This window comes from Hoplias malabaricus, chromosome 18 (assembly GCF_029633855.1).
Source record: "Hoplias malabaricus isolate fHopMal1 chromosome 18, fHopMal1.hap1, whole genome shotgun sequence".
NCBI lineage: Eukaryota > Metazoa > Chordata > Actinopteri > Characiformes > Erythrinidae > Hoplias > Hoplias malabaricus.
Window position 1 is genome coordinate 7,069,391 of NC_089817.1, and position 14,074 is coordinate 7,083,464.

A 14,074-nucleotide genomic window follows, 5' to 3' on the forward strand; every position below is an offset into this window, starting at 1 on the left:
TGATTTGCATATCTCTGATAAACCGGAAATTCTTCAGTAGGTATGTAGAATGACGATTCTCTCAAACCGCTCCCTAGGGCTCAACCAGTATCGGAAGCCAAATTCCAATAATGATAATATCAGCAAGAATAATAAATAAATATATATAGTTTTATAGTTTACTCACTAATACTTTTTGGTTCTTAATGAATATATTTCTTTACTAAATCTCTGGAAACTCATATAATAAAATAATATAAACATTATCATTAACTATAGGGCGGCACGGTGGCGCAGCAGGTAGTCTCACAGTCACACAGCTCCAGGGAACTGGTGGTTGTGGCTTTGATTCCCGCTCTGGGTGACTGTCTGTGAGGAGTGTGGTGTGTTCTCCCTGTGTCTGCGTGGGTTTCCTCCGGGTGACTGTCTGTGAGGAGTGTGGTGTGTTCTCTCTGTGTCCGCGTGGGTTTCCTCCGGGTGACTGTCTGTGAGGAGTGTGGTGTGTTCTCCCTGTGTCTGTGTGAGTTTCCTCCGGGTGACTATCTGTGAGAAGTGTGGTGTGTGTTCTCCCTGTGTCTGCGTGGGTTTCCTCCCACAGTCCAAAAACACACGTTGGTAGGTGGATTGGCTACTCAAAAGTGTCCGTAGGTGTGAGTGTGTGAGTGAATGTGTGAGTGTGTGTTGCCCTGTGAAGGACTGGCGCCCCCTCCAGGGTGTATTCCCACCTTCCGCCCAATAATTCCAGGTAGGCTCTGGACCCACCGCGACCCTGAACTGGATAAGGGTTACAGATAATGAATGAATGAATGGATTATCATTCACTATAATGTTAAGATTAATTTTACCCTTACCTCCTGGTAGAAGGAAGTCTTGAATCAAAATATGGAAAGATCATTCTTTATAAATTGAGTTGTGTTTAAAGAATTTAAACTGACGGTTCCCCAAATCTGTGCTTTACACAAACCCCCCTTTCCCACATTGACTGAGTGTTAGAAAGCATATGTAGCTAATCTAAACAAGGAAATTCACACCGCAAACTTGTCTTAACTGATAGACAGTGGGGGAGAAAAAAGCATAAATCTGATTTCATTTTCAGGCCCTGTCCACACATCTGGGGGTTTGTCTGCATTTTGGCCTCGCTTCCTCATGAAAACGGCATTGTAGGTCACTGAGCTTTTCCAAAACGCTCCCCAAGGTGATTTTTGAAGACTCTGTTTTCAGTGATGTCATGTTTATGGGCAAAACAGACCTTTCTGAAAATGCTGATGTCGCACTTTTTGAGCCTCGTCTGTCTGTTCCAGTGTGTTCCGGATACTAGAACTTGGTTAGTTCTGTTTTCTCTGCGATTTGTGGATTAATGACAGGTTTGCAGGTAAATTTAGCCTTTTTCATACATTTCACTGCAGTTGTCAGTTCTTATAAATGCATAGCTCTGAAGGTACAAACCTTACCATTAGCAGAGACTCGGGATGAGGTATAACACTTTATATTCAGTGTTCTGTGTTTTGATATCGCATTGTATCAGGTGCTATCGCCCTCTACTGGGCTGGCATGCTAATTTCAGCATTTGGTGTGGGTTTGCATTCTTGTCTGGATGAATATATGTGTGGACAGGGCGTCTGTTTTGTGGCCTGAGATGGACTCCACCTTCGGTAAATCCGCTGGCCTTGGGAGCCGGCACACCCATTTCACTCTCTCTGTGTGTGTGTGAGAGATGACCCCCACTGTGTGTTTTTATTACAGCTGATAAGCTGAGGCTCTGTTCTAGCTACTCATTGTAGCTAATTCTTAAACATAGAAGCAACACTAGCGGTGCTTAACATGGGATTGTACTGTATTTACAACACGTGCCTACATTTATGAGCAGCTATGTGCAGAACACTAAGGGCTTTTATTCATAGGCCATTGAAAAATCTGTCAAAAGAAATAACTGGCTGACTGTTTATTGTCCTCTGGTGGCCTTGTAACACACACACAGACTCGTACACAAACTCAAACGCACACGCACACAGACACACTGCTTTCTGTCTGCCATTGAGGGGGAGAAAAGGTCACATTCTCCATACTTCGTCCACAAGATTTTCATTGATAGTGCCTCATTCTGTCCCACTGCCTTCACATTCTTACTGTCCTACTGACCGACACCTGAAAAGGACAGTCCAAATGCTAACACTGCTAAAGGTATTTCTCCAGCGGATTTAGTGACATGTACTGGCTTATTATTGACAGCTCTTATTTAACAGATTTTTAAAGCTGAAACAGCCTTGGAGGTGAGCTCTAATTCTGTTCTGTCAGCTACTCTGTGCCCGCATTAGCTAGCAGCATGCTGAGTGATGAAGGAGACAGAGGGCTGTGCTCTTGGCCATGGAAGGCTGTATAACGTCTGAGGGGTGACTTTGCAGACCACCCCCACCTTCTTAAGCTCTGTCTCATTTTATATGAATTATTTTTGTCAGTGTTTTTGATTAGCAAGAGCAATAGTTGTTGATAAAGGGAAAAAGAAAACCAGTCCAATTAAGTTTAGATATTAATTTATTTATCTCATTTGCTCTCTGTGAGGAGTTTGTAAAGGAACTAGCTATGAACAAACCTGAGATATCTTAACAGACTCGTCATAAGTCTGTGATAAACCGAGGTGGGATTTCATTCCTTCTTCCTCCCTTAAAGCCACACTATAACTTTAAAAACCATGTCGTTTTTTTATGTCAGCTCTGTGGTGTATGTCTGATTAAAAACATTTCAAATACTTCAAAAGATGACATCATCTTGACTTAACCTAAATGGTTGCAGACCGTAAGATGGGCCCCCCCCCCACCAGCATTTCCTCCAGCGAACCTCCTGCCCCTAAACTGTTTAATACTTGTTAAAAATGCTAAAAAAAAGTTATCTTTGTAAATTCAAATGATGAAATTAATTTTGTTTGTTAAATCAAATGTAGAAATTGATGCATGCAACAACGGAAAAAAAAAAAAAAAGATGGGGCACAGGCATGTTAACAACTGTGTCACATCACATTAATTACACTTAATTAATCCTTTGGGAAATGAAGATAGTAATTATTGCAGTTTTGCAAATGGATAAGTGGATGTTTTGCCCATTCCTACTGCATGCAAGATTTCTCAACCACACTGTGGTCACCGTCATCTGATTCTCCTCTACCTGGTGCACAATACATATTCAGCAGGATAGAGATGCTGGATGTGAGCAGGACAGTCAAGCGCACACACTCTGTGTCTGCGTAGTCACACTGATGTAACCTGTGCAGAATGAGGCCTGGTGTTGTCCTGCTGAAATAGCCATGGATTTCCTGGGAATGGCCTTGTTTTTACAGCACATTATTTCTCCCCAGAATACCAGTGTGAGCTCTGTATCCAGGATTCATTCATTCATTCATTATCTGTAACCACTGGGTCCAGAGCCTACCTGGAACACACCCTGGAGGGGGTGCCAGTCCTTCACAGAGCAACACACACATTCACTCACACCTACGGACACTTTTTGAGTCGCCAATCCACTTACCAGCGTGTGTTTTTGGACTGTGGGAGGATACCGGAGCACCCGGAGGAAACCCACGCAGACACAGGGATAACACACCACACTCCTCACAGACAGTCACTCGGAGGAAACCCACGCGGACACAGGGAGAACACACCACACTCCTCACAGACAGTCACTCGGAGGAAACCCACGCGGACACAGGGAGAACACACCACACTCCTCACAGACAGTCACCCGGTGGAAACCCACGCAGACACAAGTAGAACACACCACACTCCTCACAGACAGTCACCCGGAGGAAACCCACGCAGACACAGGGAGAACACACCACACTCCTCACAGACAGTCACTCGGAGGAAACCCATGCAGACAGAGAGAACACACCACACTCCTCACAGACAGTCACCCGGAGGAAACCCACGCAGACACAAGTAGAACACACCACACTCCTCACAGACAGTCACCCTGGGAAACCCACGCAGACACAGGGAGAACACACCACACTCCTCACAGACAGTCACTCGGAGGAAACCCATGCAGACAGAGAGAACACACCACACTCCTCACAGACAGTCACCCTGGGAAACCCACGCAGACACAGGGAGAACACACCACACTCCTCACAGACAGTCACCCGGAGGAAACCCACGCAGACACAAGTAGAACACACCACACTCCTCACAGACAGTCACCCTGGGAAACCCACGCAGACACAGGGAGAACACACCACACTCCTCACAGACAGTCACTCGGAGGAAACCCATGCAGACAGAGAGAACACACCACACTCCTCACAGACAGTCACCCTGGGAAACCCACGCAGACACAGGGAGAACACACCACACTCCTCACAGACAGTCACCCGGAGGAAATCCACGCAGTTTTTACTGCGTTTGATAAAATGTCTAGTTGTTGTGTTCCATAAGTACAGTGGTCTGTTCACTCTGGTTGGTCTATTGTTTTTGTTGTTGTTGCCTGCAACCACAAAATGTTCTGTTTGGAAGTCTAATTCCAACATGGCCGCCCTCATTGTACCTCCCTGATCAAGTCATTCTTTTCAAACTGTGTTGCAAGAGAATGCTCCATGTGCCTTACACTGATACCTATAGCAAGTAAAAATCATATTTTATTCATTAATTTTTACATATATGTAATGACTTTGTCCTTGTACAGCGACGAAATACTGTTTTTCTATTGAACAACAGATTTTTTTTTTCTCCTCCCACCCAAGCATTATACAATATGAATAGCTTTGCGGTGCTTTAATGGTTCTTCCATTGCCACAGCAGCAGCCCAGTAAACAACTGATGATGGTGATTAGCTTCGGCCTCATGCATCATCCTGAGCTGCGTTAGCCGTGGACTCCATCTGAATAGTTATCTAAATGCAGATTGGAGTGCTCTCTGACATTCTTCACACAGGCGGATGCCCAGCCAGGGGAAGGGCTGAAGGGTTTGTGTGTAGTGTCTGTGGTGAGGGGTGGGGGTTGGTGTCTTTATCCACATATGTGCACTGACAGCACTTGTTTCTGTCCAGCACGGATGCGTTTTTATTTTGAAAGAGCGGAACACTCCCACTGATCTGATCACAAAGGCTTGTTACTTGCGTCACTGCATGCAATAACTAAGAGTAATGAGTCTCAAACACTTTGAATCTGGAAGTGAACTGTAAAATCTAGTCCATGTGACCATTTTGTACATTTTGTAGCCACTGTACATTTCTATCAGCATAGAACAAGCATAGTTTCAGATTTAAGGCCACTATTGATTTTTAAAGCTTATAATTTGTGTTTCTCTTTGTCTTCCTGCAGAGTCTGAGGTGCTGCTGGTGTGTGTGTGTGTGTGTGTGTGGGTGAGTGTATGAGTGTGTGCGTGTGTGAGGATGAGCTCTAAGCGGAGTTTATTGGTGCGGCTAGTGCCATGCCGGTGTTTGAGGGGGGAGGAGGAGACGGTCACCTCGCTGGACTACTCCCACTGCAGCCTGGAGCAGGTGCCCAAAGAGATCTTCGGCTTCGAGAAGACCCTGGAGGAACTGTACCTGGACGCCAACCAGATCGAGGAGCTTCCAAAAGTACGTGTCTAGATCGGTAGAGCCTCTTTCTTTATTCAGTACAGAAATGTGTCACAGTCCATTTATGATAGGGCACAGAACATCACACCGGACTCGCAGCCTAACGCAGTTTAATGAAAGGGAAAAAAAACTACAATCATGAGAAATATAATCACTACCAACTGTTTCATTATAACAACTTAAAATTAAATCCAGAACCAGACCACAGGGTCTGTCGTAGATAATGTACAATTATGTTTAAAGATTTAGGGCAGCTTCTTCTTTTTGAGGCAACAGGCAACAACTTTTATTTTTCATAGCAGTCAAATGCCTAAAGATAGACAGACATATGCTAATTGTGTGTGACTAATTATATCGTAAAAGAAGCATATAGTGGTCAGGTTGTGCCAGACATCTTTCTGGTGCACTTCTCTCTCTGCGTTATTGCTGTCCACATAATCTCGAGACTGCACCTGTATATAAGAGCGCAGTGCTATCACCATGGCAGCTGGCAGCACTGAAGATTCTCTGTAGTGGGCTTGATGCTTGCCTTCTGTTCAGTGTTCAGAGTCAGATATTTCACTATGATGATCATTGTAATCAATTGTAAACTACATACTGTGAAAATAACGTCCTCCCAACTTTTGTCTCTCTCTTTCTTTTTGTGTATCAACCTTTTCTTCTTTCTTCATTCTTATTTTCTGATTTATTAATTTTCTTTTATCCTCTTGCTCCCTCTCGACATTCCCATTCTTTCTCTTTCTCATTCTCTCTTTGTCTCTTTTTTCCTTTCTCTACACAGCAACTCTTTAACTGCCAGTTACTGCATCGCTTGAGTCTGCCAGACAACGACCTCGCTGTGCTGCCGCCGGCCATCGCTAGCCTCATCAATCTCAGGGAGCTGGACATCAGCAAGAACAGTAAGAGGAAGAAAACACCCATTTAGCCTCAGTGTCCTTTCAGTTATACGTTCATTTCTCGGTTATACTTTGTTTGTCTTGTCGTACGTATTAATATGTGGAGTACAAAATGGATATATTCCAAGAGAAATGTCTTTACAATTAACTACATGCGGAGAACAGGGACCTTATTTCTGCCAAACTCCACACAGATTCCTCTGTGACGATTGCAGGTTAAATAGTCTCTGTCTCACACACACACACCCACACCACACATCAAATTCACAACCGCTAACTCCAGCACTTTTCTGCGTTCACTCAGATTTCTAGGTTTCTCTCTGTGATCTCCTGGAGCTGTTAAAGCTGAACAGGCCCCAACTTGCTCGGAACACTCCTCTCAATCCTCTCCCATTTCCTCTGAATCCTCTCAGTTATCCCCTCCCTTTTCTCTCACTTTCCTCCTCTCCTGAGTCCTGCCTGACCCCTCAGAGAAACTTTAACCACAGAGTTTTTCACCTCCCTCTAATGGAGCAGGAGTGAGAGGAGGAGGAGCTGCCAACTGACAGTGAGCTTTACAGATACAAGTGTAAGAATATGGAAGCCCAAAACCATTTAATAAAAGCCATTTAGTAAGTCAGGATAATGAGGACGTATAGCTTAGAATCTCATTATTTCCCAACGTCTCATAATTAAAAGTTTATTATGAGATTTCAAGGCATCATTATGAGTAACTTTCTCATTATGTAGACATTATTATGAGATTCAGAGAGTCGTTTAGATGCAAAGTCATAGTGAATTCACATGATCTTGACTTGGTGAATGCCTGTGTTTCTTTTTCAACTGAATGATACAGGCTTCTGTAAAAGTGAGGTGCTGTAGATAAGCAGATGTTTATATTGATACCGTTGTGTCCGTAATTGCAGTTTGTCTGATAAGGAAACATTCAGCGGAACATGTCCCAATTGGTCTGAAATAATGAACACGAACGCTTTAAAATATATTTATATAGTTTTTAGAGATTGGTGATGATTTTATTCCCAATAAAAGTGGATTTAAAATTGTTCTCATGAGAAATCAGTGATCACTTCTGATCAAATCATTTAACTTTAATTCAAATCCTCCATTTCTGCCCTCATCATCTAAACATTTCAAATGTTCTGATTGTTATATTCTGGTTAGTTCGGTGCTCAGCTCAGAGGACTGCAGGTGCTCGATCAGTATTTACGCAGTATTGACTTTTTCCTGCATGGAGTTGTACAGATATACTGAGTCAGAACGTTTCCCCCTCAGGCCTGGAGATATTGTTTGTGCATGTTCTAGCACTTTTTTTTAACAGTCAGGAGTGACATGATACAGTTACAAATCCACCAGCATCAGAATCAGTGCCCGTGAAACCTGTGGCCCCATTCAGAGAGGCACAGCAACACAGACATTTTCCCGATATTACCTGGAGGAGCTTTGTGTGAACGCAAACATCTGTAACATTAGAAGCAGACATTACCTGGTTATTATCCTGCCAGGTGTGGTCCTTGGAGCCCATGTGTGAACAGAGCTCCTAATGTTCTGGAGAATCAGAGTGAATTCATACTGTACCTCATGCACATGCTACACAGGTGCCACTAAACTTGCCTAAACTGTTCAGAACATTTACAGCTGAGACAACATCTGACATGGAAAATCTCCAACTGTGCGCTTCATACATGAAGGGGCAAATCCGGAATATATTCAGACCTGATTCTCCAGATATTTTCCTGAGTTAATATGTGAAAATGGCTTAAAGGCTAAGCACCACTTAATGGACCTCCATGAATATTTCACATTATTTTAGTTACTGACAGATATAAGTATGAATTAAAATGAAAATAGCAGCTTAATTTGCTTTAAAACTGACAATTTTATTAAATTGACGGACAAACCCGAGCTCGCTACGGAAATTCTTGAACGCAACCGTGACGTCACTGGTGGACAACAGCTGAACAACGCCGCGGTAAAACACCATTATGACTGACTGTTATGACAGTATCTAGCTAAATAACCAACATTATTCATGACAATAGCCTAGCAATAAGCTAAACTCAAATGTAGAGGTACCGTTATTCTTGTAAATGTGATCGAAGTCGAACTCGAATTCATCCGACACTATAAACCTCCGTAATGCAGCTACGTAGCCGAGAATAATCTGAGCCACCGAGTTTAGCGAGTCAAGCTAACGTTAACTAACACCAACTAAAACAGGCGAAGTAAGTGTCCTTACCCTGTTTACCTCCATGTTACAGAGGCTCTTGAACACCTTTCGTTGGTGTCCTTACATGCCCATATTGTTGGAAAAGCGCCAGTGAAATGAGCTACAGATAACGGAGTGAGCGGATGGTCCTTTCCAAAGTGTCCATTTAAAGTTAACAAATTTAGTCCATTTTCTGGATATTTTGGGATCTTTGGGCCATTTGTGCAGATGTCCCACTGTACATTGAATGATTGCAACCAAAAACAACACACCTTTTCGTCATTTTGCATTAAATTAAGTGCAGCTTCTAGAGTGTTGTCCACCATCTACGTCACAGGCAAGACGCCTATTAGAGTTTCCGAACACCGTTGGGGGGGGGGGGGGGACCAACGGTCTTTTAAACCTTATTCCTTCAATTAGTAAGAAATAACATGTTTTCTGACTATCAATAAACACAAGTTAGGAACTCAAATTCCACTGTATTTATTTGTTTGACACTTTCATAGAGCTGGTGCTTAGCCTTTAAGACTGAGTGAAGGTAACTCTAAACTTAATTTAAAAATGTTCATCCAACACACAACCTTCAGATAACCGCGCAAACTTTAAAAGCCGCTGTGTTACAATCAGGATACAGATAGTTTTTGATTCAGATTTGTGACCGACTGAGTCTACTGTACCAAATGTATTGTCCAATGGAAACGACCTATTACTATGTGTTTATGGATACTGCTATATATTTGGAGACATATAGAGCTACATTTGGATAATGATGATACAAAACTATCAAATAAATGAAAATTGGCTTCAAAGTTTCAGTGTTATACAACAATAATTCATTTTTACAAAATATTTTCACTTTTGGCCGTGACTGTGATGGTGGCCTGAAGGGTTCATATTCTGTACCCCAAGTTAGGGAACATAATTACACAGTACATTATGTTTTCTGAGAGTGTACATTTAAAACCTCTGAGTATTTCTAAGCTTAAATGTGTAGATCTGAGTTGATTGTTACTGTCGGTGTTCGTGTTTTTCCAGCGTGTTTAAAATTGTCACATTGTCTTCCTGTGTTTGTTTTGTCTGCTGTCTGTGCTCTGGGTACAGGGCTGTGATGTCATTTTCACTGCAGTGATATTGAGTAGATTTTTGGGAAGTAGAGAAGCCCCACATTTCTATTCAGACTGTGGTCTGTTTTGTCATTTTTGTAACCTTTCCTTCCTGAAGGGGTGTAAATTACGTCACAGCAGTAACCACTCTGAGCCGTCTCAACACTTTTAGACATTTATTTTTCTTTCATATTCTCTCTCTCTCTCTCTGTCTCTCGTCTCTCTCTCTCTCTCTCTCTCGTCTCTCATTTAGTTGAGGATAAGCTCCGTGAAGACACATGGCGCTCAGATGCTCTTTCAGCTCTTCTTTTCTCACTTTTGAGCCCTATGTTTCTTACCTGTGGTTTACTGTCTGCGTGAGAGTCTCTGTGAGGAGGATGTTACATTACTTTAATTTTAGAGCAGAAGGCCTGTGGTCAGAGAAAGAGGAAGTGTGCAGTGTAGCACTAACACACCTTAAACGCAAATAAGCTGCTGAAGTCTTTCACTTTAAATCTGAAAAACAGTTCAACAAACAGTAACCTCACACAAGCTTCAGGACAAAAATGATCTTCTGAACTCAAAGGTATTAGTCGCTCTTTGCCGCACAGCCTCTTCTCAGGTTTTACACTAGCTTGCGGTGAACATTTGATTGCAATCATCCACAAGTGCAAACACTAGTGACGTCAGGTACTGACATTAGGAAGATTTGCTTTGAATCACTAGCGCCGCTGCAAATCAGAGAGCACTGTAACTTTAGAGAACACGGGTCCATTGCTGTAGAGCTAAATGATGGGGATTTTATAGTCCTTTGCCTTGGAGCATTGGGCATAGTGATCTTAGGATCATGTGCTGCTGCTCAAGATACCTCCTCCTATTGGTTAATATTTTTCTAATGGAACATGATGAACATATCTTATGCGCCATTTTTATCAATTTTTAGTTGACTCCATCATTAGAACACAGCGGCTGTCCTTTACTTTGTGTGAAATATTTATGATGATTGGACCAATACAAATGCTCCAGAATTACTCGGAAGAAAACCTTTTTACATTGACTTCCATTGGAATTTTTTGTTCTGTTCTCATACAACTTTAGTAGTAGGTGTGAGGGAGTTTGAAGGACAATGTTTTGTTCAGATTCTCCTCGATTGCATGAATTTGTTAAATCAACAGCACACATTACTTTAAATTATTAGAGAATTGACATGGTATTGATTTGTAACAGCCTCCCGATAACCACACCATTTTTGTTACGTGTTTTTAAATGTACTTTATAAATAACAAATAATGTATATGAAAAAATACATAATAAAAGATAATGTAAAGAAATAAACTGTTTCTATTAATTGTATTTACCTTGAAGATCAGATGAAGATGTTGGCGGAGGAGGTTGCGCGAATTTTTGTTTTCATGCTCTTTTGTTTCGCGCTTAACTTAACTTTCTCACTAAACATTTAATGCTACAATAAACAGTGATATGACAGAGGTGTTTGTGTGGCAAGATAACCAAGTAAACTGGTGCTCGCTGGGTCGCTTAGCTCATGCACCCATAACTCCTAAAAAATTCTACCGAGTGACTCGGAAAATTCGTAAGTTGATTCACTCGCAATGGAAGGTTTCGATGTATTTATTAACCGGTAAAACTAGGTATTGGATGATAATATGGACTGCTACGAGGAGAGATTTGGAAAAAGTTAAACCAACACATTCACACACACTATCACACTCACTGGAGTAATGTTATTTGGTTTTATTCTAATGTTGGGTGTTATTTGTTAGTTTTCTTAAGCAAATAAACACTAAGTGCCCAGATAAATAGCTTTTTAAATCTCATTTATGGTGCCTAAAACTTTTGCACAGTACCGTAACCTTTTTGCACAATATATCTATTTATTTACACACATTAAAATGGTGTCCATTGATTTTATTTATTTGAAATGAATATGAAAGTAATTTCTCACACTTCTGATCTATTTCAGGCATACAGGAGTTTCCAGAAAACATTAAGAACTGTAAAGTCCTGGCCATTGTTGAAGCGAGTGTGAATCCTATTTCCAAGTAAGTGTCAGCCACCCTCTGCTCATTGAGAAAGATTTGGGGAGATTTTGAAGGGACTGTCATCATGCATTAAGAAAATATACATTTAGAGGGCTATTTATGTATTTAGTTATAACTTACTCTATGGGCTCCTACATTAAGGGTTTGTTTCTACCTGTAGTTCAGTTTTTTGCTCCCAACAAGACAATAATACATTGTTACATTTAAGTCCTAGTTTCTTAGGACTTAGGGGGGAAAAAAAACAGAAAGAGGTGGGAAAATGGATGAAGGAGTCAGAGCAGCGGCAGAAATTCCTCTGCTGAATAAGTCAAAGAAACCAAAGGTTTCTGCTCCCTCGTTGTGTGTTTAATGTAGCACCCTGTGACTTCATGTCCTGTGTTTCTTTTGCTTAGATGCCTTAGCTTCGCATTGAATTCATATTTGAAACAAACCACAGTAGCGTTTATATGAAACTGACCGAGACCCACCTGCTCAGGCAGGAGGCGTTCACACTGACTGAATGAAACACAGTGAAATCGCACCAGGCTTTGTTTTAATGGAGCCAAAGCTGACTTCTATAAACACACACAAAGCCCGAGCTAAGACAGGAGAATGCTTTCCATAATGACGTTCCTTTTACATTGCAGTCCAGAATATTTTATTATTATTACTTTTTACATAGTTTTTCTGTAGTTAAATTGTCATTTGAATATCATTCTTCATTCAGATTTCTATCACAGAATGTTGTTTGGAGAATTACATAAACATTATTATATAGTAATTTTATATAATCATTAATATTTACATGACTCAAAGTGGAGTGGTCCAAAGTAAGCAATACTCTGGACCATCACAAGACACTATATTACAGTATGTGCTTTGATTGCTTGAAATTCTTACATTTTACGTTTTTTGTTGTTTGTACAGACTCCCTGAAGGTTTCACACAGCTGCTCAGTCTGACACAGCTCTACCTGAATGATGCCTTCCTAGAGTTCCTTCCCGCCAGCTTCGGCAGGTCAGAGAGACACACACACACACTTGTTTTATGCATATCAGTTCATGGGCATTGGATCATACAAATGTCTCATTTGTTTGTTTTTTTCCAATAGAAATAGTAACAATTAGTGGTTGATCATTTTTGTTCATTGAATGGAACTATTAGAGTTCAAGCCTTAAGTGACCAGTTCGGCTGGATACATCATGCTTCCTCACAAACTGAAACAGCTCAAAGACATTTCATGCTGCTTACTTCACCAAGTCAAGGTAGAAATACTGCTGTTTTCACCCGTGAATCTCTATTTGCAGATGAAACCATACCCACATTCATGTTCTGTTGGTTATGTAAACACACGATTTGGGAAGCTGACCACAATTAAAATAATTGCAGTTTAAATAAGCACTTACTCTGCAAAATCCTTGAAAAAAGGTCTGTTAACCCACACTATATGACTAATAGTATGTGGTCAACTGCTTATCCATGCATTTCATGGTCATCAATAGGTAGTTTGTCCCCTCTTTGCTGCAGTAACGGCCTCTGTCCTTCTGGGAAGGTTTTGCACTAGATATTGGAACATTTTTGTTAGGATTTAATGGCATTCAGCCACAAGACCATTTGTGTGGTCTGATGATGGATGACGCATCCCAAATATATACACACACACGCAAGCAAACAAACACACACGCTTAATCAGGGGCTCGATCAGTAAATCGAATAAATGAAAATGTGCTGTCGTATTCAGATGTATCTCTGGAGAACAGTTGGATGATGTTTGAGAGCACTGGGCCCACAGCTACGTAATATAAACCGACAGAGAGACTGCACTGTTCAGGCTGTTAGACACCAGCCCAGAAAGTTCTTCCTGAGTGTTTTTGAAGACATCAGCAGGCATTCCATGAGCTCTTATCATTTGTAGAGCGGCAGGAAGTTCTCTGCTCTGCAGACGTCTGATGAAAGCTCATTAATCAAGAGGATGCACATACATAAACACAGTTACATGCGCAGATGAACAGGCGTACATGTATGTACAATTAGATCACTGCTTTAAACCTCTCTTTCCCCCATTTGAGTCCGTTTTCCCCTCTCACAGATGTTTTGAAGACTGTGGCAGTTTTTTACTAAGTGAATTTTGGCTTGTACATAATTTGGAAAGGCCATAAACAAGATTAACGAAAAGTCAATAACACTTTGTTCATAAGAACACATGACACCTACATAAACCCATATCTGTGCCTATCTACATCTGTAAAGGCTTATTCCAGGATGCGTAAGTTGTCACGGTGGCTGCTTTAGTCTAATTCAGCC

General features: G+C 41.4%; 1 protein-coding gene across 3 annotated transcripts in view; it reads left to right on the top strand.

Moving 5' to 3' along the window:
• The window catches only part of erbin (erbb2 interacting protein), an 88,045-nt gene that overhangs the window by 40,375 nt on the left and 33,596 nt on the right, over positions 1 to 14,074 (top strand). For all 3 annotated transcript variants that reach the window (XM_066650401.1, XM_066650402.1, XM_066650403.1), the window contains exons 3-6: positions 5,288 to 5,547; positions 6,329 to 6,446; positions 11,713 to 11,791; positions 12,698 to 12,787. In XM_066650401.1, the coding sequence (XP_066506498.1) occupies positions 5,359 to 5,547; positions 6,329 to 6,446; positions 11,713 to 11,791; positions 12,698 to 12,787 (476 nt within the window). In that variant the 5' untranslated portion in view covers positions 5,288 to 5,358. The remainder of the gene's footprint in view (positions 1 to 5,287; positions 5,548 to 6,328; positions 6,447 to 11,712; positions 11,792 to 12,697; positions 12,788 to 14,074) is intronic.